Genomic DNA, 23,563 nt, shown 5'->3' on the forward strand with positions numbered 1-23,563 from the left:
TGCAAGTATCAGTTCAAGGTCTGAAGTTTCTTGAAGATGGTTTCATTTGTTGTTTGACAGATGAGAAAGTGGCTCACCTGAGCTCACTGAATTCTTACTCTAACAGCCCAACAGACTCATGAGCCTTGATTTCCTCTCACCGGTACATTAACAGATTGTGGCCCCCATAGATTCCATTATGCTCACAGCAACTGCTTCACCTACGCTCAAGCCTTCCATTTGTGAGCAAATCCGATCCCCATAAGAGGTGTTGCAGAGTTAGCATTGTGTGTTTTCGTCCGTTTATGAGGAAAGAGCTTCAGTAGCTAAAGTCATTAGAGGCCAGGTCCTGGGACCCTTTCAAATGATAGAGTGCATTAGCTCGACTGGGTTGAGAACGGTGAAAGTGATGTTTTCCATTTTTATGGTGCTGTTTGTGATTTGGATGTCTACATTGTCAGCCAGTAATATTCTCCTATGATTTGTTTGCATTTTAAAGCAGGTTTGAACTAAGACTGTGAATCACCAGAGGCCCCATGAAGTAGTTAGTAAGTAGGACTGGACCAAGGGAAGAATGGAGGGGAAAGGAAAAAAAAACCCTTGTTTTTCTTCAAGTGTATTTCAGGCTCCATTTTTAAGGTGGAGCATCTTATGAAGTTATCGTTATAATTCTAAAAATTCTGATCTCTTGCTTTTTTATGACCAGAATTTAATTGTACTTTTACTTTCAATACTTTAGTACATTTAATATCCTAAAATTACTTTTTATACTTAAGTGCAGCATATATCAGATGCTTTAAGACTTTTACTCAAGTAATATTCTAATAGGTGACTTTAATTTCTACCAAATTCATTTCTTGCTAAGAAATCTGTACTCAAGTATGGCTTTTGGGGAACTTCATCCACCACTGGCTGCAATAAGCTAAGTATTGTGATATAATCTATTGTAATTTCCAAAGGAAAACATTGTCAACATTTGTATTATCTCTTAATCTCTTATCTCTTATAAAGTTTTCAGTCCATTCATCTCAGTTAAGTTATTTTTATTGCTGCAAAATGTAAATGTAGTGGACTGTCAAAGCAAATAGTTATATTAATCTAGTAAGCTATTAAAAGTTTCATTTGTATTTGCAATATTTATAACTTATGCAATTAAAAAAAATTGGCTTCAGTGTAGCAATACAATATTTCCACACAAAAGTATTTCGATGCTATGCTGTATTAATTTTTCTGGGCTCAGTGCCTTTTCACATGCATGTTGGACAGTGGAGAAATATAAATTAAATTAAGCACTGTAATAAAATCTACACGGCTGTGCTCTGCAGTGTGTGGCACCTTGCCAAGTTCTATACTATCATCCTTTATCAGCCTTTACTCAGACTATTGCAATCTTTAGATATCATCAAATATCAGGAGTTTTTTTACTTGAACAATATGTATTTCTCATTGTTTTATGTTCGGGCCTCTCCAGCACAGCAGGAATTTTCCCAGAATTGTGATCCTTGTTATCAGTGCTGATACAGAACGCAAGAGTCACCCTGCAGAACAGCAACTATCACTCAGAGGATGAGGAAGAAAGACAGACAGAAAGAGGTGAAGCACGCTGAAAGGAATGACCCTCACCAGATGCAGCGAGTGAGGGGACTGCGGATGGTGGAATGAGGGAGTGGCAGGAAAGGAAGGAAGGCTGGTGGGGAGGGGGTGGGCAGAGGAGGAGGAGGAGGAGGAGGAAGAGGATGAGGAGGGGTAGGAGCAGAGCGTACCAGTGTGAGGCAGCAGCGACTAGGGAATCGGGTTTCTCAGACCTATAGCAGTGAGAGTGCTGAGAGAGGGGAGGAGAGAGGAGGCTGAGCCAGATTTCCCCTCGGACACTCCCATTCTTTTAAAGGTCCTGAGCTCAGCTAACAGTCCCTGGACTCTCCTTGATCCTGGATCTCAGTGACCAGTGACGTACACACCTCCCTGAACCTTATCTCGGGCCGGCCATCAAGGGTCCTACCCCTCAGTGTCTTGGGGCCCTTCCTGGGAGAGCTGTCTCCTACAGAGCACCTACATCTGGAGGTCTGACAATATCCCTGCTAAGATCTGCACTTTTGGTAAGCAAAACTCTTTTTCCCCTATCTAGGAGAAATGCAAGGTTGTATGACTCATTATCCTTCTTTCTTTAGCTGCAGTTGTATAGAGGCTGAAAGGATGCTTTTATGTCTCATATTTCTGCCTCTGGTTCTAATTTTCTGTGCACAAACCTCACTCCCTGCAGCTGTTTGGAGTTATATATGGATTTAATTGGACGAACTGTTTACTTGTTTGTCGAATTCTTCACATGTGCAGGAAAAAGGCAGTCAAGGGTAAACACCAGGACACAGATTTCAATGTACAGGCAAAATGGAACATTCCTACGATGGATAAAACTCATTTAAACTAAACTACAGCAGAAGCGCACAAGATAAAAGTATGAACATGTTTGGTTTTTATGAGAGTTTCCCAATTTCTGTCCTCTCAGATTAGTCATGTCTGTGTGTTTGTGTGTGTGGTCAGTGAACTCCCTGGAGAAGTGGCCATGTGTGACTCATCTGCATGCTTATGCATGGCCCCAAAAATAAAACATAACGTGACCTAATTGAAGCTTAAAAAGTCTGGATGTTAGGCACGAAGGAGGGTGTGTTGAACTTTCAACAGTAGAAAACTTGGATGGGAAATAGAAATGTCTTTGACGTGGCTCCGCAGTGAAAGTGCAACACATAAAAAGCGCACTTCAGTTAATGGAGCAAATAGCTGTGGAAAATAAGCCTGGCTTTCATGGTCAGTCTGTGTTTTTCCATATGAGCGTAATATTAAATCGTGAAGCAACTGTGAAAGCATTCCTAACATCACGTCAGTCATACTGTGGTGAGAACTCTATGTCTCTGTCTAACTTTCTCCTGAAGGGGGGCTGGCACACATTTGGTTGTGAAACAAGTAGAACCCAAGTCTAGATCTTGTTGTTTCAGGAGACAATGGAAGGAAAGGATATCTGTCAGACAGGAACACAAATATAAAGACTTAAAAAAAAAACCCTTTCCTTTCTGGAAGTGTTTGATCCACGTTTATCTGTGAACAGCAGAGATAGCAGGAATTTAACAGTTTTCACTGATAAGCACAAAGTCTGCGGTACATTTGTCTCGTTCTGTTTAAGTGTCTGCTTTTATTGAGACACATTGTGAGGATACATAAAAGGTCTCAAAACACTAAGAAACAAATGTATAATTTCAGGCTATAGAAAAAGCTAGACTTGGGTTGACCTGTCTATTAAAGCAATGGTCTTGTATAACTCAGTATATACAGAGTAGCAGTGGTGGATTCAAGCTTTCCAGCACGTAGGGCAACCTCAGCACGATCTCGTCCCAACTCATCATATACTGCCTCTTTATCTGTGGACCTACATGTCAAAATTTGACACACTAAATAAAATAAATACATTAATTAATTAATATTAATAATAGTAGTAGTAATAACCAAAAAGAAATTGACACACTAAGTACCTTTCCACATTAGTTTTTGACGTTTAGGGACTGCGTGTCAGTTTCTGCTTGTTACATGCATTGTGTCTTTTCAAACTATGCGTCCATTTTTACAGGATATGTACAGTTTCTCCTCGTTGTAAAATGCATTGTTTTTAGGTTATTTCCTTAAGTTTATGAAACAAAAGACTGTGGTTAGGTTTGGCTTAAAATAAGTTTGGCTATAACTCATATTATATATGTCATTACTGTAGCCTGCAACACATACTAGCATACTACATTGTTAATAAAAATAACTCCATTGACTTTTGGTATATAGACTTTGGTGGATTCTTTAGATGGAATGACGAAAAGGTAATGGACAGGCTTTCTTGTTGTTTCCTGTTTGAAATGCTGAGTAGAAAACCAGGGACCGTCCAACTAGCAGCCCGTTTGTCCAGTCAGGATCATTCCAAGATAAAGTACGTCACCAGGGGGAGGCAGCCAGTCTTTTAAAAAAGGAGGGAAAACGTTAGTGGTCAATTAAGTAGAGCAACACATGCTCTAGTGTCCTTGTCAGACCTGCAGGAAATGCGCCGTTAGAAGTGATATATATGTTTACAAGTCCAAAAATCTTTCGCCATGCTAGCAGCCCTGTGTGCTAAATGCTAGCACCATAATGCTAACATGCTCGCAATAGCAATGCTAATGTTAAGCAGGTATCATGTTCACCAGGTTAACCATCTTAGTTTACTGTTTTATTAGGCTAACATTTGCTAATTAGCACTAGCTGAGGCAGATTGGAATGTCATTTGTTCTGCAGTTATTTGGTCAGAACCAAAGTATTAACAGTTTTGACCAGATGATGAAAAGTAAAGTGAATCACCAAAGTTGTTACAATTCATCCTGAGGTGAGTGTTTGAGCCAAATTAATGGCAATCCATCCAAAAGTTTTTGAGACATTTTGGTCCAACCACAAATGTAGCCCTATTGTAGTGCAAGATGAAAAGTCATAGGGTCAACAAAGTCATTATGGTGCATCCTCAGGGAACCATGAATGTCTGCATTAGACTTCATGGCAAACATGTCAGTCGTGGAAATATATAGACCAGTGTGGTGGACCGATTGAACAACAACAGTTTGTCACACCAACATTGTCTTACCTTTGGGCCAAGCCACCAGCATAGTTAGAAAATGATACCTATACTACAGTTTTGTATGATACATAAATTCTCAGGAGAATAATTTTAAGATTTGCAAATTATTAATTTAAAGTGATCACGTAGTCACATGTAGTAAAATCAAACTTTAAAAAAAAACCAATATTTCTCCTGATTTCTATCACATGAGGCTAAGGTGAGTACAGGCTGCTGAGTGTGTCTGGTTTCTCTGAGTCAGCACAAAGGCTGCAGGAGCTGCCGTACACAAGCCTTTCAGTCTGCTCGCCCATAATGAGTAAAGATTGATGGTGTGAGTGGATCAAGATTTAAACGCTGACTCACCCTGAAAATACCTTGGCATTGAGTGCATCAAGTCAACCACACTCTCGCAGACTGTGTCGGTGTTCGGTCTCTTTCAGTTATCTTTTAAGAGAACTCTTTTTGGTTGCCCCAGTTTCATGTCACAGATGTCAGGTTTATCAGACCTTGAGCTGGTGGGGATTAAGTGTTTTGCTCAGAAGCATTCCAGCAGAGCAGTCAATTGCCAACTCAGGGAGTTTGAGCCCAGATCTCATAGTTTAATAACTAGGATTCCTGTCACGATCCTATACTGCTCAGCTGATTGTAACTATGTGAGGCACAACAGAATGGCTGATTAAGGTGATGGATGGACATGTTTCGCATGAATCAGCAGGGAAGTCCTGAATGGGCAAAAAGTGAACTAGCAATGCCCTTCCTTAACAACTCAAATCAAGTTTCCCTATAGCAAGGTACTGAATAAACTACCCCAATGAATTTACTACAATAACAGGGAACTGGAGTTTTGTGTAACTATCAGTCTGAACCAGGCAGCTGCTAAAAGTGTTGCGCAAACTGTCTGTGTACATTTGCAGATTAAAATTATATTGTGATTTCTTTTTCTGTTGAGGTAGTTCATGCATCAAATGAATGCACATAGAGGTTTTATGAAATGTATTTTGTTTGGAAACAGGGCAAAGCATCTGGAACAGTTTGCTGACATCTGCTTCTTCTTAGCGCCACATTTTCATTGGCATGATTCAAGAATAGAAATGGATCCTGAAAGTTCACGTGAGTAAATATTATTCTAACAGAATGAGGATAGAGAAATTGTGAAGATTTTGCAATTTGTTTGAAAGTTTAAGGTCTAATAGAAGTTGAGCTTAATGTTAACGTCCATACATCCTTATTGAATCAGTAATGGCATAATCATTGAAGTAGTGAAATCCTCTCCCTGGCTTGCCAGTTTTGATGGTTTAGTATTTGAGGTAGGACATGATCATGACATTTGACTTTTTACATGACTCTGCAGGCATCCAAGATGACCCAGATGTCAAGGTGATGATGGCAGGGTCGACTCTGAGAAAAGTCAAGTCACGATCGTGGAAGAAGCAGCGGCATTTTCGCCTTCTGGAGGATGGCCTGACTATCTGGTACAAGTCAAGATGGGCTGGCAGAGGTCACTCCACTTGTGAGTACAGAAGTGTGTGTGCATCTTTACATGCTTGATTGTACTCATATATTAACTGTTGTTTTATTCATATGACCTCTTCAGTCAGTCGTTGAAAAATATAGCGCATTATACTGACTAATTGGTTCAAATACAGGCACAAGCACACAGAAAGTTTTCAAGCATGTAGATTAGCATGAATGGTACTGCATCACGTAATCTCAATTGGAAGTACACCTTTTAGGGCACCTAATTGTGTTTTTTCCACTGATGGGCACCATACAGAGCAGTTTGACACATTTTCTCTTCTTGAAGGGAACCCAAGAAGGCACTGCATCATATTATCTCCACTTAAGGGCTCTCTAAATCACACTTCATGATTTTTCACTGAAAGCACACTCCATGATGTTTTCTCCACTGGAGGGGAACCCAGAGAGTACTTCATTAGGGTTTCTCCACTGAAATGGCCCTGTGATGGCACTTCATCAGGCTGTCTTTACTTGAAGTGCACCCTTGAGGACACTTAATTGTGTTTTCTCCACTGAGGGGCACTATACAGACATATTCATCACATTTTCCTCTACTGGAAGGAAACCCTGGAGGGCACTGTATCATATTTTCTCCGTTTAAGGGCTCTGTAGATGGCCTTGAACAATGGCATGTTTGTTTGTTTGTTTTTTTCACTGAAAGGGCACTTTGTGTTTTCTCCACTAGAAGAACACCCTTAAAGGCACTCAATTGTGTTTTCTCCACTAGAAGGGCACCCTCAAGGGAACTGTACCATACCGTGTTTTAAGAGAACACTAGAGGATACTTCATCTTCATGTAGTGTTTTGGCACAGGGAGGATGGAAGTGGTTAAAGAACGTTGTTTGGGCCAGTGACAGGTTGAACATGATGCTAGGCAACTAACTGAAGACCTCAGTTAGCTGCTTAGCATCATCTTCAACCTGAGGCCCTGAACAGGGCCGTATGCAAGGTTTTAGAAACACTGAGGTCCAAAAACCAAGCTTGCTATGGGGGTTCATCAGGGCATGATGTCTTGAGATTTTTCTAAATTCGCTGATCTAAATACGTGCATTTTAAGACATTTGGAGAGCAAAAAATGGACAACATCTTGGGGTGCTCCACCAGAAAAAAAATTGAAATAAAAAAAAAAGAAATCCTGCATTTCTACACCACCTACACTAGTCTGGATTGATTAGATTGAGGGTGTAGAGAACAGCATAATTATTGGATGGACCCTGTATGAGGAAAGGATAGAATAATCATAATAATCAGTGCTGGACTTTTCTATCAGCCCCCCAATTAAAGGGCCCAAACTATGATTGATCTACTTTGATGGTTAGATATGAAAAATAATGAATACTCTTTCTGTTCTTACTCATTGTTCCCTAAAATAATGTACCAAAGGCCCCTAAAGCTCCTTTTTAAAAAGGGAACTGCATACTTCTAAAATATAGAGGTCCTGCCCTTGGGGACCTCAGTGATAGGTACGGCCATGGCCTGAGCACGTTTCTGAGATGCTCTCAGGACCAGCTAATCTTATTCAAAGCACCGCACATTCCAGTCGGAAAAAATGTTAGCGCTTGATGGTCTGCAGGAAGCACAGTCTTAATGGCTCTCTCCTGATCATCTTTGTCAAAGCGTGTGTCAGAGATAAGAATTTCATTAGGGTAGGAGGCATCACTGGTTTTGGTGGTTGTGTTGGTTTTTGCAGTTCAGCTTTTGTGCTGATTAAAAACATAGTGTTAGTTTAAGATGTGTCGACTGCCTTTTTTTTTTTACTTCTGAAAAAGCCAGGTTAACTGTTCCACAATATCTCCAGTCGTGATGCTGATCTGAGAGGCTGCAGGTTCCAGCTACATATTTACCATACAGAAATGAAGGTGTTATCCCCAAGCCCCAAGTTCACTTCATATCAATTGGTTGTACATATCAAAATTCATGGCAAAAGTATTTATCAGCCCAAACAGCTTCATTATCCAGTTTCTTTGTCCTTGCCAGTCTCGATTACTGAGGTGGAGGCAGTGCGTGAGGGCCACCAGTCGGAGGTCCTGCTGAGCATTGCTGAGGAGTTCCACGCTGACCTCTGCTTCACTTTGGTGTTTCACGGTCGCCAAGGCAACCTGGACCTTGTGGCTGAGTCACCAGAAGAAGCTCAGGCCTGGATCCAGGGAGTGCGTAAGCTGATTCGAAAGGCTCAAACAATGGATGAGAAGGAGAGGCTGGACCAGTATCCTTTTACTGTAGACGCTTACTGTTTGGTATTTTATGAAAAACACAGACTCAAACTGTCTTCTTTGAACAAAACTGAAAGTAGTCTTGCTAAAAGTGTGATCTCCCCCAAAGAGTGTCATATTATAGGCTAATAATATAAAGTGGTGATAGATTGGAGATACGGGCGTAGAAAGCACTGAAAATGTTGGTGGGACAAGCTAACGGGAGGGTGTGGGTGCCCTCCTCCACAACATTTTTATCAGAGTACATTTCCTGTGTTCTAAAACTACAGGTGCTTTGATACTTTCATCTGGCTACACTAGCTGGAGAAAAAGTATGGGTATATTTTAATTTCATCTAGGGGAAGTGGATGGTCCAAGATCACATATTTGAAGACATTAAGACTAAAAGTACTAAGAAATTAATTTGATGACTAATGAAAACCATCTTTAATAATAATGCCTCGTTGTTTGTTTCAACTTCATGCTTGCTTGCAATTGCAGTTTCTGTTAAATGGATTTCTTTAATGTTATCAAATCAATAAGTGAAGTGGAGAGGGCAACTGCTGTCAAAGTGTCTAATGCATTCTCCAATAAACTACATTCATCCTCTAATCATATCTACCACTATAAAGAATCAGCAGCACCTGAGGCTGATGTCTCAAAGCTAGATTATGTTGTTAGCCAGTTATCTGGGTGGTTTTGTTTAAACTTTACATCATAGACTGTAATGGAAGGAGCCACCATAACTTCACCTATTGGTTTATGGTATTTTGGTATTGTGTTTATCGCCATCATGGATTTCTGGAGCCAGAAGGGACCATATTGGACATGAGGGTGGCGATGACCCTATGACTAGCTAGAAAAAAAACAACTAAAAACAGAAATAATACAAAACCATTGAAGTTTGCTCTACCCATGAGATTATATGAACAGTGAATTATACTAATAGAGCTCTCCAACTGATTGTAACATTTTTAAATGGAGAAATCAAGTTTTTACATTTGAATTGTTATTCCACAACACTTGTTCGCTGGCGTTGTCCTCAACGTCTTGTCAGGTGGGTCTTGGACTGGTTCCAGAAAGCGGACAAAAACAAGGACGGAAAGATGAACTTCAAAGAGGTGCGGAAACTGCTGAAGATGATGAACGTGGACATGAATGAGGAGCATGCTTTGCATCTTTTCACGGTGAGCTTTTGAACTGCTTTGGATATTGTTGCATCTTGGTGTAAATTGTAAGAATTTAGTTTAATTAACTTTGAATGTGAGATTTATTAAATTACATTTCAGAGCTCTTCTCACACTCCATTTGATGTGACACATTAGCTACAATGTTATAGTACAGCATTTAAATAGATAATAAACATTGCAACAAATACATAACTAAAGCTCTTCCTTTATTTCCACAGATGGCTGATAAATACGAGAGTGGCTCTTTGGAAATCGAGCAGTTTGTCCATTTCTATAAGATGCTGACTCAGAGGGATGAAGTGTGGAAGGTGTTCCAGGATTACTCCGGAGATGGAGAGAAGTTAATGTTAGAGGAGCTGGAGAACTTCCTGAGTGTTGAGCAGCATGAGGGAGAGAAGAGTTCCCAGCATGCCCAGGAGCTGATTGATCGCTACGAACCATCTGAGTCAGGTAAAGATGTCTGACTGACAGCAGCAGTGGTGGAATGTAGCCAAGTACATTAACTCAAATTATGTACTAAACTATTTTACTTGAGTATTAATCCATTATTAATCCAATGCCAATTGAAATTTTCTCAGTACTTTTCTAATTTATACTTACTTTACACATTAGTATATAGACACACAATATTTCAGTGTCTACAGCAGATCAGAAAAGGTAGATATTAGCAATGTAAAATGTTTTTTTATAATCCAAAATGCTTAAGGTGATGTATTTGTTAGAGTTTTGTATATTTTAAGGTTCCACATTTTTATCAGATTAACATTATTGTTTTTATGCAAGATGTGTTTTCAAGTGTTAGATTTTAGTGTTTGAACTGATTAAAAGAGCACTGGATTCAAGGAAATGTGGCAAATTATAATGACATATGTGATATCAGTGCATAATGACACACAAAAAAAAGACCTTTTGTTTGTGAATATTGTCACAAACTGGAGATAAAAGCATCTGCACACTGAAATCTTGTATTCACAGCTTTGGGTCTCATGACTATATTTTTAGAAAAAAAAGAGTCATATGAGCATCTCTTTGAGCCTGAGTACAGGCAGCATACCAAGGCCACCAAAGATTAGTGTCACCAATTCAGTGTCTGACCAAATGTCTCCCCTTCTCTTCTTGACCTATGATGTTAACGTTCAGCCAGAAAAGTGTTTTTGCAGAACATTATGTGACAATGAAGTTGATCTTTGACCTTTTAGATACACGGTAAAATGTTGTTACTTCATAATTTTATCCTTTTTGAAATTTGTGTGAAATTTTCTCATGATTAGCAAAAGAATTCCTGAGTTAGGGCCAAAAAATAGGTTTTATGAGGTCACGTTGATCTTGACCTTTAAACGTAAACCACCAAATTCAAAACAGTTCATCCTTGACTCAAGTGGATGTTTGAAGAAATGCCGTCAAGGTGTTCCTGAGATGTTGCATTCATGAGAATGACACAGATGCAAGGTCAGAGTGACCTTGACCTTTGGCCTTTAAAATCTAATCTGTTCATTTTTGACTCTAAGTGGAAGTTTGTTCCAAATTTGAAAAAAAAAATCCTTCAAGGCATCCCTGTAATATTGTGTTCATGAGAAGGAGACAGATGAGGTCACAATGACCTTTACCTTTGGCGACCAAAGTCTTATCAGTACATTCTCTAGTCCAAGTGCAAATTTTTGCCAAATTTGAGGAAATTATCTCAAGGCTTTTTTGAGATATAGTGTTCATGTGCATTAGCTGGATGCAAGGTCACTGTGACCTTGACCTTTGAACACCAAATTCTAATCAGTTTATTGCTGAGTCCAAGTGGACGTTTATGCCAAATTTGAAAAACTCCCCTCAAGGTGTTGAAATATTGCGTTCACAAGATTGAGACACACAAGTACACAGTTACCTCGACCGTTGGCCACTACAATTTAATTAGTTCACCCTTAAGTCCAAGGTGACGTTTGTCCAAATTCCCTGACGTTTGTCCAAATTCCCCTCAAAGCGTTTTTAAGAGGACAACATGAAAACATAATGCCGTCTACAATTTAATATCCATAGCAAATTTTTATAGCAATTCACCTGCAATTTGCAATACTGATAACAAGTCATTTGAGTGTGTAGATGCTTGTGTTTCAGTCAGCTTGTACTTTTATTCCAGCAACTTGGTTAAGACATATACCATGTGACCTTCACTGCCTCTTGAACTGTGAATACTGAGGTCTTATCGTATCATATCCTCTGTTCAGCAAAGAAACAAGGCGCCATGTCATTAGATGGCTTCCAGATCTACCTGTGCTCACAGGAGGGCTCCATATTTAAATCTGAACATCTGGATCTTCATCAGGACATGAGCCAGCCGCTCAGCCACTACTTCATCTCCTCCTCACACAACACCTACCTGCTGGAGGACCAGCTGCGAGGACAGAGCAGCCTGGAGGCCTACATCCAGTGAGGGCTACTGCACACAACACATGCAGCTCTGTCTATGCTTAACCCTTTGAAACCTGTAGTGACATCGCTTTTCTTATGCTGCTGTCAGATGCCTTCACAAGTATTTAATCTTTTGAAACCTGAGCACATTGGCACAATTTCTTCCAAAAACATGGGGGAAAAAAGGTAATGTGCAACTTGGTAAGAAATGTTACACAAATTCATAGATTTAGAAAACTATTTTTAAAAAGCTAGATAAATATCTGTATAGTAAGACTAGTAAGAGAAAAGAGCTAGGGAAAAACTATTTTCATAACTGATATAATTATGTATTTAAAATTCTGTTACAAAATTATTACATTTTTTTCCTTTCTCAGATCATTTTCTTTTGTTTTTTGTTTTGTTTTGTTTTTTCTAAACTAATTTTCAGGTCATTTTCTTGTACTCTTTTTTGAATTTATTTTTTGCCAATTTTTTAGTTATTTCTTCTTTTGTTGCCCTTTGTCTTTTTCCCATCAAGCCAATTTGCCCAAGTTTAAAAGGGTTGATACCTGCTTTAACTGAAACAGAGGTTAGATAATCACACAAAAGCATACCGAAGGAAATTTAATGTACGTCTCAGAGATGAGCGAGTTGACTTTTTTTAACTTTTATTTTGATTTCCTTATACGGACAGGCAAAGTCATAGATAAAAATGGTGTATTCATAGATTGAAATGTATCATATACTTTTAACTGAAACACGATGTGTGTGTGTGTGTGTGTGTGTGTGTGTGTAGGGCCCTGAAGAGAGGCTGCCGTTGTGTAGAGGTGGACTGCTGGGACGGCAGTGATGGGGAACCCGTCGTGTATCACGGTCACACTTTGACTTCCAAGATTCTTTTTAGAGACGTCGTCTCAACGCTGAAGGAATATGCCTTCAAGGTGAGCAGCGCTGGTTAAACAGTTAATTCACCCAGATAATACACACACACACAAAAGTTCACCACTTACTCCTAGCATTATTCAGCAATTATTCTGGTCAGGTTTTCATTAAATTCAAAATGAACATTTTCTTGCAACACCTTTCTGTGAACAGTTTGAATTGGAACATTTGAAATATTTTCTATAAAAACTCTGGATTCTCCAGAATAACGAGGAAAACATTGTGAAACAAGATGTTGCTGTTGATATTCTTTACTGCCATGACCACCACAAATAAAATCCAAATGAAAGGAAAGTTTTGGCTTCTTATGACTAACAGCAATCTAAAAAAATTGTTTTTCTGTTCTGGGCAAACCAACCCTTTAGAGCAGTTAGAAGTCCCACTCACAAGAGTATCTGAGTGCCCAGAAAAGTGCAAAGCACACAAAGAGCAGTTGGTAAACCTCCCTGCCCCTGGAATTATGTACCCCCGCTGACTGACCTACATGGAAAACAACCAGGAAACTTCTCACATGTCTCTACTTCTTTATTGGTGCCACTAAAACTTTCCTACTCAACTTTAGGGAAGATGTGATGAAGAAACTGTTCTGGAGAATTGTGGAAACTCAACCTCATTGAAAAGTCAATACAACACTTTTACCACTGCGTTTTTTAGGAGCTGATATAATTATAGCATAAGTAAGACAGAAAACAGATGAGCTTTTAAAGCCAGAATTATGTCCTCTCTTTCTTGTTTGATAGGTATCGGACTTCCCAGTCATCCTGTCGATTGAGAATCACTGTGGTGTGGAGCAGCAGACAGTCATGGCTCAGCACCTCAGCCAAATCTTAGGTGACACACTACTGACCACCCTGCTGGATGGCCAGGTCCCTCAACAGCTTCCCTCTCCACAGGTGTGCATCTGGGTTTTCTTATATTTGGCCAGATATGCACTTAATAGGGCAATACACCCTGGCATTCTTTTTTGTGTTCTTTGTCAACCTTTTGTAAAACTTTTACAAAGAAACATGATTGTGAACTATCAGATGGATTGTCATAGCCTTTTATAGAAACGCTCCTAGTCCCCAGAGGATGAACCATTTGGACTTTGGTGATCCCCTTATCTCCATCTTTAGTATCACCATCTTTACATTTAAAATTTGAGATGTTTGGACCACAATTGGTTGGAGTGCCATTAAAAAAATAGTCGAGACATTGATGGTCCCCAGATAATGAAATGTGATTTTAACTTTGGTGACCTTGATTTTTCATATATCACCGTCATTGGGTCATAATTTCAGTTTGTCCAATACTTAGGTCTGTCACCAGATACCTGCAGAACATATGACATTCTCATTACCACAACTATAGGGCTTCCGTGTTTTGTGCTAACAGCAAACATTGAGTGAGGGTAGTTATTCGCATGTCATGTAGGTGTACAGCAATCAAAAAATGGCGTAAATGAGGAAAACGAAATTACACCTGGAGCACAGAAATTACACTATGGAATACGTATGAGGGTTACGGGGAGACATTGTTAAAGTGTAGCTTTTACATAGTGTTTGCATATCGCAGTTTTAGACTTAACACTTCAATTTTGGTGATTTTCTGTCTTAACTTAAACAGTTCTATTCATTTTGACCTGACGATCCAAGTAGGATCAAAACATTGTCTTCGATAAACTTGTGTGGCATGAAGTGTGCAGGTGTAATGTTTTTCCTCAACCAATCAATTAATCGATTAAAAGAAAATGATTAGAAAAGAGGTTTAGAGTCAATATAGATTATTTACAAATTATAACTCAAAACTAATAAATTTTGACATGAACTCAATAAGAGGGTTAATGCGTGTAAACGGTATATTGAACTTGGGAACTTATGATGACATAAATCTATTCCATTACAATTAGTGATACATTTATATCGGGATCTATCTGATACAAAGCGTCAGTAAACATTCTGCTTTGATTAATTTTTAGGAATGAAATGTTTTCAGACAGTCTGATCTAGGAAAACTTTGGCATCATTAGGAATTCAGAGACATTTTAAAGATTAATGGCTGGTGTGTGTCTAAACATCCATCTTACAATGATCATAAAAGCACAGCCATAGTATACTGTAACTTCCAAACTCTTTCCCATTAGAGCACTTAAGACAATCAATGCTAACTTGAAGTAATGGCACATAAATGCTGCGAGGAATTCCACTGAGGGTTTTGGCGATTAAGTAGTGGTTCTTTGCTGCATTTACTTAGGAAACAACAAAGTGCAGGAAGATGGACCAACTTTTTTTCTGGGTACTGAAGACAACAAGTCCTCAAGAAGTGTGACATCCCACATTCCAGCACTCATTCAGCACATTGTTTTTTTTTTATGGAACTGGATTGAACAGAAAAATACTACAAATGAGGTGGATCAGAGCCAGCATGAAGAAGAAGAGCTCTGACCCTTCTGTGCTTGTGTTGGTGTCTGTTATAGGAGCTGAAGGGGAAAATTCTGCTGAAAGCTAAAAAGATCAGTGATCCAGGAGACTCTCTGGATGAAACTCTGACAGATGAAGTTAGTGATGAGGAAGAGATGGCCAACGATGATGCTGGAAATCTGCCTACAGAGGAGCCACCCGCTGAGGGTTTGAACCACAATGCAAAGGTATAACAGCTTGATGCTTTAAGCTCAATCTGAAAGACACGAGATTCAACTACTTTTACTTTATTATAGTCCAGAGGGAAATATTGCACTTTTCACTTAAATACATTTATCTTAAAGCCTTAGTTACTAGTTACTTTACACATTAATATTTTTCATGAAAAGCTTACGAAATGTTTATAGAATATGATGTTTTATTATAAATTAACCCTTTGAAACCTGGAGTGACATCACTCTCCTTGTGCTGCTTTTAGATGTCTTTTATCAGTATTTAAACCTTTGTACCCTGAGCAAATTGGCATAATTTCTTTTAAAAAAAAAGGAAAAAGGCAATGAGCAACTTGGGAAAAAAATGTTCAACAAATTAATAGATTTAGAGAATTATTTTTTAAAAAGCTAGAGAAATATGTATAGTGGAAAAAATAGAAAAAACAAATGCTAGGGAAAAAATATTTTTATAATTATTATGATTACATAATTGAAACTTATGTTACAAAATTATTAGATTTTTCAGGCACCTTTCCCAGGTCCCTTTCTTGTATTTTATTTTATTTTGCTAATTGCTTACTAATTTTTAGGTAATTTCTTATGTTTTTGAAAGAAATTCAACCAATTTGCCAAGGTTTAAAAGGGTTAAACTACCCAACAATTGACACAAGTACAGCTGAAACAATTAGTTGATTAAACAATTAGCTGATTGTCAAAAAAATTAATTGGCAACTGTTTTTGATAAATGCTTAAGCCATGTTCTACTTTTAGTCATATTTTGAGTAATTTAGAGGGTTTTTTCCCTCCTCAAATTGGGTACTTTACTTTAATACTTTAGGTACATGTTTCTGACTATACTTTTACTTAAGTACCAATTTTTAATGCAAGACTTTCACTGAACATATTAATGAGTATTTTTAGAGTGTGGTTTTAGTCATTTTGCTGAAGTAGAAAATCAGAATACTTCCTCCACCACTGCCTGTAGACAGTGGAAGTGAGGACAGGACATGAAGACAGAATTATATCTAAAGTGACGGTGAATCAAGACAGAAGTGAACAGAACTTGATTGCTGAGAAAGACAGGAAACGGTGTGGGGACATAAGAGACAGTGAGGCGAGACTGGAGTAAAAGAAGAGAGATAGTGAAAAGAAACAGGAAACAGGGATATTAAAGATAAGACAGATATGGCAGAAAGAAGAAAGTTAGTGAAGTGAGAAAGAAAACAGCGTTCAGTGTGTGTCTCCTTAGCTGTGGGAAATAAACCAAACTCTGCATTTCATATTTATCAAGGCAGGTCAATCAAAAACACAGTATTTTCAAAGCTGTTCTCAAAATATGTGTTAATTTGTGATATGAAAGCATTTGTGATTTCAGTGGTTTAATTAAAAATGATAAGGGAGAGAGAGGAGGATGCTAATTATTTTACACACATTTATTGACTTTTTTCTTTAGAACTTTAGTTTTATTTAGCTTTTATCAACAATAATACAGTGTAAACATTTCCTTTCTCTTTTTCAGCTGTATGTAACATGTGTACATATTATATTTAAAAAATTACATAAATATAAAAAGAAACAACACATCCACTCCAAAGTGTAAATAGCCAAAATGGTTACTTGGAAAAAAAAGATCAAAATAATATAATAGTGCTGAATATCTACAAATATATGCAATAATTGCTTATTTTGAGTGGCAAAAAGTGAAGACAGCACTTGAATATTTCTGTAGCTGAGTAATGAAACAAGCTTCCTGTTTACAGTAGTTGCTGTCCTGCAGGTATATTAGAATGTAAAAGTACTTTATACTGTATGCATCAGTCGCATGTGTGTGGTTTCTAAAAGAAGTGATGCTTTGTTGGAGGGAGCAGGTTACTGAAGAAATAATCTGAGGCTCACGAGGGTAGAAATTTAATTGCATTTTATCATTCATAAAAACATGAACATTTAGTATGCCTGTAGTTGCCGTTTGGTTACAGTATGATTATTTTCTGCCAATTTCGTGTAAATTACCAAAGCAATAAAGAACAGCTCTCACATATTTCTTCCAAACTTCTAATAATGGGGAAAATAAATAAAGTAAATTTATTTTAGTCTTGTTACTTGCAACTTTTTTTCATTATTAATTTGGGACAAATACATTTGTAATTATTAGTTTATGTTTATGTTTCCAGAAGAATTTCCAACTTTTTTCCTGCACTAATTTAATACAACTTTGATCTGTTGTGGACAAACTTTTTCCACAAGAAAATGATGCAATTCAATTTCATCAGTAAACAAATTATGGGGTAGTTATGTAATCACTGGCCTCTTATTTACAGAGTTACCTTCAAACTGTATGTTATTAATGTTGGAAGTGATTTAAATTAATTTTTTTCTTTTCTCCTCTTTTGCAGAAATCAAAGTCCAAACTGTCCAAGGAGTTGTCAGACTTGGTGGTTTACTGCAAAAGCGTGCACTTCCATGGCTTTGAGCATGCTCGCTCACACGCCAAATGCGATGAGATGTCGTCTTTCTCTGAGTCTAAGGCCAAGAAGCTTGCTAAGGACGCAGGTACCATGGACATGAAGGGACGGGTATTTTGAAAAAGAATGGAGAACAGTTAAATCTTATGTCATATTCCTCAGATAAAATAATATGGCTGCTTTATGACTATAAAATGTTTTACATGTTATACTCTGTCCAGGGACAGATTTTGTGCAGTACAACACACGGCAGCTGAGCAGGATTTATCCCAGTGGTCTCAGGACGGACTCCTCCAACTACAACCCGCAGGAGATGTGGAACCTGGGCTGCCAGATAGGTGAGAGTACGGCCGCCCTCTGCTGGTTTAACCAAACTCTGCATTTAAACACACTGCTGTCTCCTGTTGCCAGTCTTATTACCACAGTGTCCTAACGTCTTTAGCTGGTCCAACACTGCAGCATGGGGCTGACATGCTGACTGCATGTAATATCGCAATGAATGCATGAAGACAAGTTGATGCTAAGGACCCAGGGCATGGGTATAGACAGGGTTAGTGCTGTCAATCCAGTCATTTGGCAGTGTAATTTGCCATATATGAATAGCACTTCTGACATATAACTCCAACATAAAATAATGCTGTTGCTGCTCAATGAAAACCTTTAACCTTGAACCTTTTTTCTCGCCAATGCAAGGGTCTGAACAGCAAAGAAACCACAAATGAAGGTGTGCTGCATTTTTGATATGGTTGATAGTTTCAAACATAGACTGAATGTAAAGATGGATGACTCATCTCCACCTACCGCAATGATGCAAAAATGAAATCAAAATATCCCAGATACAGCTGCTGCCATCTTGTGCTGGTGATGTTATTTGGAGCCAGAATGTGCGCAGTAACATGTCCAAGGTGTTGGAGGTCCTACCCATACACCCATCCGACCAATCATGAGCAGAATCATTGATCACAACGCAATGATTGGCACACACAGCTGTCAATCATGACATCAATCCTTTTTTTGAAGCATTATATAACTAAGACCAAACTTTTAGAAAAACAAACACTTGGACATACAGCAGTGTGATCAGAAATACCCAAGATAACAGAAACCATCTTTGGGAAAAATGTATTTGGCGCAACCCCCCAGAGGTCCTATCTAAGCCCCCAATGTCCTAAATCTTAGAAATTGCCTCAAATCCTAGAAATGTCCCAGAGTCCGAGAAATGTCCTTAAATCCTAGAAACACCCTAAAATCTAAGAATTGTCCTAAAACCTTAGAAACGTCCTTAAATACCCAAAATGTTTTAAAGTCACAGAAATATCCTAAAATCCTCCTAAAACAGAAATGTCCTAAAATCCTAAAAATACCATTGTATGGTATGCAGCTTCTATCACTCGCAATCTGAATATGGAAATGACAAGAAACAACAGTGTGATGCATGTAAATATACTGTCTCTTTTATGCTCGTGTACTGAGGTGTCACTTTCTTTGTGCGTGTCCTTACTGCCACCCCCACCCCCTCCTGCAGGGAGGTCAGGGTTAGACGCAGAGCACCAGCCCAGCAGCTGGAGGACTTTAACAGGACAGATGCTTCCTGTCACAAGTCACAAGGGCTCAAACTGACGCCGTCTGTTCTTGATAAAAGTCTTGTGCTGGACTTATCACATGACAGATAACTGAGTCTGGAAAATCATGTGATACAGCCAGCCACAGTTAAAAACAAAAAAATCCTAGTTAATTTCATTATTCTCCCTCTTTTTCCCAAAGTGGCTCTGAACTTCCAGACAGCAGGTCTGGAGATGGATCTGAATGATGGTCTGTTCAGGCAGAACAGCTGCTGCGGCTACGTCCTCAAGCCGGACTTCATGAGAGACGGCAACACTGAGTTCAGTCCAGAGAAACCTGAGGAGCGGCAGGACTATAAACCACTCCGCTTATCCATACAGGTTCAGAACTGCATGTAAATTGAATTTGCTTATGGTTTCAATGGCCAGCTGCTGTCAGTGTGTCAATGGAAGGCGTGGCGTTGCAGAATATGTCAGAAAAACATAGAATAACAATAAAATAAGAGAAGTTGTGTAATGTGTTCTTCTGTGCTGTACACTGCAGTGGTGTGTATTTCCTTTATGCAAATATGTGTGTGTGTTTATCAGGTGATCAGTGGGCAGCAGCTCCCAAAGGTGAATCAGAAAGAGGGCTCTATTGTAGACCCCCTGGTAAGAGTGGAGATCTACGGAGTCCCACAGGACCACGCCAAGGAAGAGACCAGTCACATTAACAACAATGGTAGCATGTTCACTTTTAATAAATGCAAATAGTGCATGTATTGCACAATTCACAGTACCATCTCTGCAAGCTTTCTGGTTTAAAATGACACTGCAACAGCCGTGGACAGCAAAATGTCTCGTGCTGCTCTGCTTATATTTAAAGCACTTGATACAGTTGAACATTCAATACTTTCAAAGAAACATTCCTCTATTGGTTTTGATTCCACCAGTTGCTGTGCTTTTTAAATGACCTCTTTAATAGATTGCAATGTGTAAAAATGGGTGATATGGGCCCATACAATTTTTTACTATACTATTTTTTTCTCTTAGAATGCAACTTATACGTGGAATAATCTGCAAAAGTCCGTAAACTTGGACACTCTGCCACCATTACTGCCGTTTAACCCTTTGAAACCTGAGCAAGTTGGCTTGATTTCTTTTAAAACCATGGGGCAGGGAGTGACAGAAAGGGCCCAGGAATTACTGAAAAATCAGTAAAAAATTAGAAGAAATTTGCCTGAAAATAAGAGAAAAAAGCAAAAAAACAAACAAACAAGATCACCCCCAAGAAAATGACCCCAAGGAAGTGCTAAAAATGAAAACAAACTGAACACTTTTTTTTGTTTTTATTCCTGTAGCATTATTTTAAATATATAATTTAGAGACTTATACTGATAAATAGTCTTCAGCTTCCTGGGCATTCTTTTTTTTTTTTTTAAATTACATCTAATAATCACTCTTACCTAATTTCATTTCTTTTTACCTTTTATTTGGATTTTCCAGTTTGCATTTCTTTCCAAGTTGCTTGCTAAGTTTTTTCTTTGAGTTTTTGAAAGAAATCAAACCTATTTTCTAAGATTTTAGTTTTTTTCAGTTTTCATCTCATTTTAGTGGACTGTAAATGCCTTGAAGTACAAATCTGGACCATGGCATGTTTATTATCCTGTATTTTGAGTTTTAGCCATTACATATTGTTATTTGTTAATACATTTTTATTTCTATTTTGCATATTGGTTATCTATTTGTTTGAATTTATATTAGGTTTGCTTGATGATTGTTTATGTTTTTGTTTATACTCAGCTTAATTAAAAATGACTAAATTAAAAAGAAAAAAAAAGATGACCTGAAATAGAAAGTCATGTCACAGTTGGTGATACTCAACCTTTTACTGCCCTCTACCTGCAGGATTTAACCCAGTGTGGAATGAAACTTTGAATTTTGTCATCCACGCCCCTGAGCTGGCCCTGGTTCGCTTTGTGGTGGAGGACTACGATAAGGCTTCCAGAAACGATTTTGTTGGACAGTTTACTCTCCCGTTTGAGTGCATCCAAGCAGGTGAGCAGAGATTAAATCATGTGCTGTGTCAAATACCAGAGGCGGGATTTACTCATCACATCTCCGTTTGAGCTCTAATTCCAGTTCTTGTCGATGTGTGTCCCTCTCCAGGATATCGTCACATACACCTGCTCTCTAAAGACGGAACGGCCATCCCTCCCTCCTCCCTCTTTGTCAACGTCAGCATCACAGAGTTCACATGAAGACGTCCAATCTGATGCCAGAGGTGGTCAGACGTTTCCAGATGAAGGATTTCAACTGCATGCACCAGTAATCAGCAGGGTGGTGGAAAATTTATCAAGAACAAATTCCACTGACTTAAAATAACAAACAGCAGAAATAGGTTCTTTGTTTCTCAGCGTTATTCACTCAAACAAGGATGTTTGATTTTTGTAACAGATGACTCTTCAAATAACTGAATCATTTTGATGGATTAACTATTAAATAGGGTTTAAATTCACTAAAAAATATGACAGAAAGAAACAGGGACCATTTAGTCGTATAACAAAAGTTTAAAGGAAAAGATCTGCTTGTATTTATGTTATGTCATATTGAGTGATATTCTCAATTCAACTTTTTATGGAAATATTTCCTGCAAGCTTTTTAATTGTTATTGTCTTTGAATGAAAGATCATGAAGGATTGCTGCATGTCTGGAATGTCTTCTATATGCAGAAGTAACAGAGCCTGAAATAACTGAAAGAGTGATAATAGAATGTTAAAAAATGGCAAAATACCAGTATTGTACATCTACTATTATTAGGTACTTTGCATCATGTTGGTTATAAGAAGTGCCTGCTTGAGTTATTTCTACTTACCAATGTATAAATTCCAAATGGATATGTTGTGTATAATGTAAATGTATGTATATATAGGCCTGTAAATACATGCAATACATTTTCAAACTGGTGCAACATGCAGTCAACATTTTTGACTTGTACATTTATTCATTTCATATATTGCAGTTCATCACACATGCCTTTCAGTCCACATTCTCTCACCTAAGTATGTGTACCAATGTGTATCATGAGCCTTTTACTACACATTACTATCCAGTGGTTCAGTTTAATAACATTTTCAGCACATAAAAAAAACATTTATTTTAATTTATCACAAACATTCAACAGAGACATAGCTGGAGATTTGTAGTTTTCACTGGATGGGAATGGTATTAAAAAATCATTTGATTAAAAGTGACTTAAGACAAATGCAGTGGAGTAAAAAGTACAATGATTACCTCTGAAGTTAAGTGGAGCAGAAGAATCAAGTTGAATAAAGTGGAAATATGCAAGTACAAGTACCTCATATTTTCACATAAAATTAAAATTGGACATTTTTCGACCAGGACCTCTCTCTTTTGAACCCTGAGCTAATTGGTTTTTGTTTCTTTTGGAATTGTGGTTAAAAAAAAAAACGCTAAGAAATGTCTTGCAAGTTTAAAGGAATTAACAGATTTAGAAAATAATCTTTAAAAAGCTAGAGGAAAATATCCGGAAAACGTTGTTTATTATCATCATTATCATTATTACGTATTTCCTTGTTAGCTTTAATGTTTTACTTTTTTTTTTTGCTTTTTAAATAAACTAATTTTCTTGTACTTTTTTACTAATTTCTTGCTATTTTGGGATCATTTTCTCTGTTCATTGCCTTACTCCCATGTATTTGAAAGAATGCGCTGCAGCCGGCGATACAGGCTGCAGTGCATGTTTGTTCTGTCAATTAACATCCTCTAAATGTGCTTATTCTTGCCACTGACAGGCTAAGACTGTAATTTTCTGAGAACTTAATGGAAAGGATCCTACTGTGATAGAACTTTATTTGTTATAGAGTAAGATCCTTTTTGTTTAACAGCCCCAAAATTTCAATAGCCAGACTCCATTTAAGTAAGCAGCACATTTAGCGTGTATAAAGCCAGCTTTTTTTCACTTCTATCTTGGTGAAGTAAGGGTTAATATAACCAAACCAGAGTTTGTGATTGTTGGAACGGTTAGTACTTTTCCATGATGTCTGATTATTGTGTTAGTCCAGCTAAAACTGGACTTTTAAAATACATGTTAGTCGGACTGAAATT

General features: G+C 38.0%; 1 protein-coding gene across 2 annotated transcripts; it reads left to right on the forward strand.

The window, feature by feature from the left end:
• Positions 1 to 1,817: 1,817 nt before the first annotated feature.
• On the forward strand, positions 1,818 to 22,794 carry LOC121939101 (1-phosphatidylinositol 4,5-bisphosphate phosphodiesterase delta-4-like). 2 transcript variants are annotated; one of them, XM_042482228.1, is made up of 16 exons: positions 1,818 to 2,075; positions 5,610 to 5,707; positions 5,949 to 6,107; positions 8,093 to 8,321; positions 9,365 to 9,494; positions 9,716 to 9,947; positions 11,714 to 11,915; positions 12,676 to 12,820; positions 13,562 to 13,714; positions 15,277 to 15,447; positions 17,826 to 17,982; positions 18,116 to 18,232; positions 19,659 to 19,837; positions 20,045 to 20,177; positions 21,344 to 21,493; positions 21,605 to 22,794. In XM_042482228.1, the coding sequence occupies exons 2-16, from the start codon at positions 5,689 to 5,691 to the stop codon at positions 21,694 to 21,696; spliced, it is 2,268 nt and encodes a 755-aa protein (XP_042338162.1). In that variant the 5' UTR covers positions 1,818 to 2,075; positions 5,610 to 5,688; the 3' UTR covers positions 21,697 to 22,794. The 2 variants fall into 2 exon arrangements, with proteins under 2 accessions (XP_042338162.1, XP_042338163.1); XM_042482229.1 differs by lacking the exons at positions 21,344 to 21,493; positions 21,605 to 22,794 and having other exon boundaries at positions 19,659 to 19,851; positions 20,045 to 20,132.
• The last annotated feature ends 769 nt before the right edge of the window (positions 22,795 to 23,563 follow it).

Source organism: Plectropomus leopardus, unplaced genomic scaffold, assembly GCF_008729295.1.
Source record: "Plectropomus leopardus isolate mb unplaced genomic scaffold, YSFRI_Pleo_2.0 unplaced_scaffold41, whole genome shotgun sequence".
NCBI classification, from domain to species: Eukaryota; Metazoa; Chordata; class Actinopteri; order Perciformes; family Serranidae; genus Plectropomus; species Plectropomus leopardus.

What these genes read in the sequence shown, in the direction of transcription:
- LOC121939101 (XM_042482228.1), top strand. An exon ending in AACAGCTTCCCTCTCCACAG is followed by an intron (nt 13,715 to 15,276) that starts GTGTGCATCTGG and finishes TGTCTGTTATAG; the next exon opens with GAGCTGAAGGGGAAAATTCT. An exon ending in GTTTGAGTGCATCCAAGCAG is followed by an intron (nt 21,494 to 21,604) that starts GTGAGCAGAGAT and finishes GTCCCTCTCCAG; the next exon opens with GATATCGTCACATACACCTG.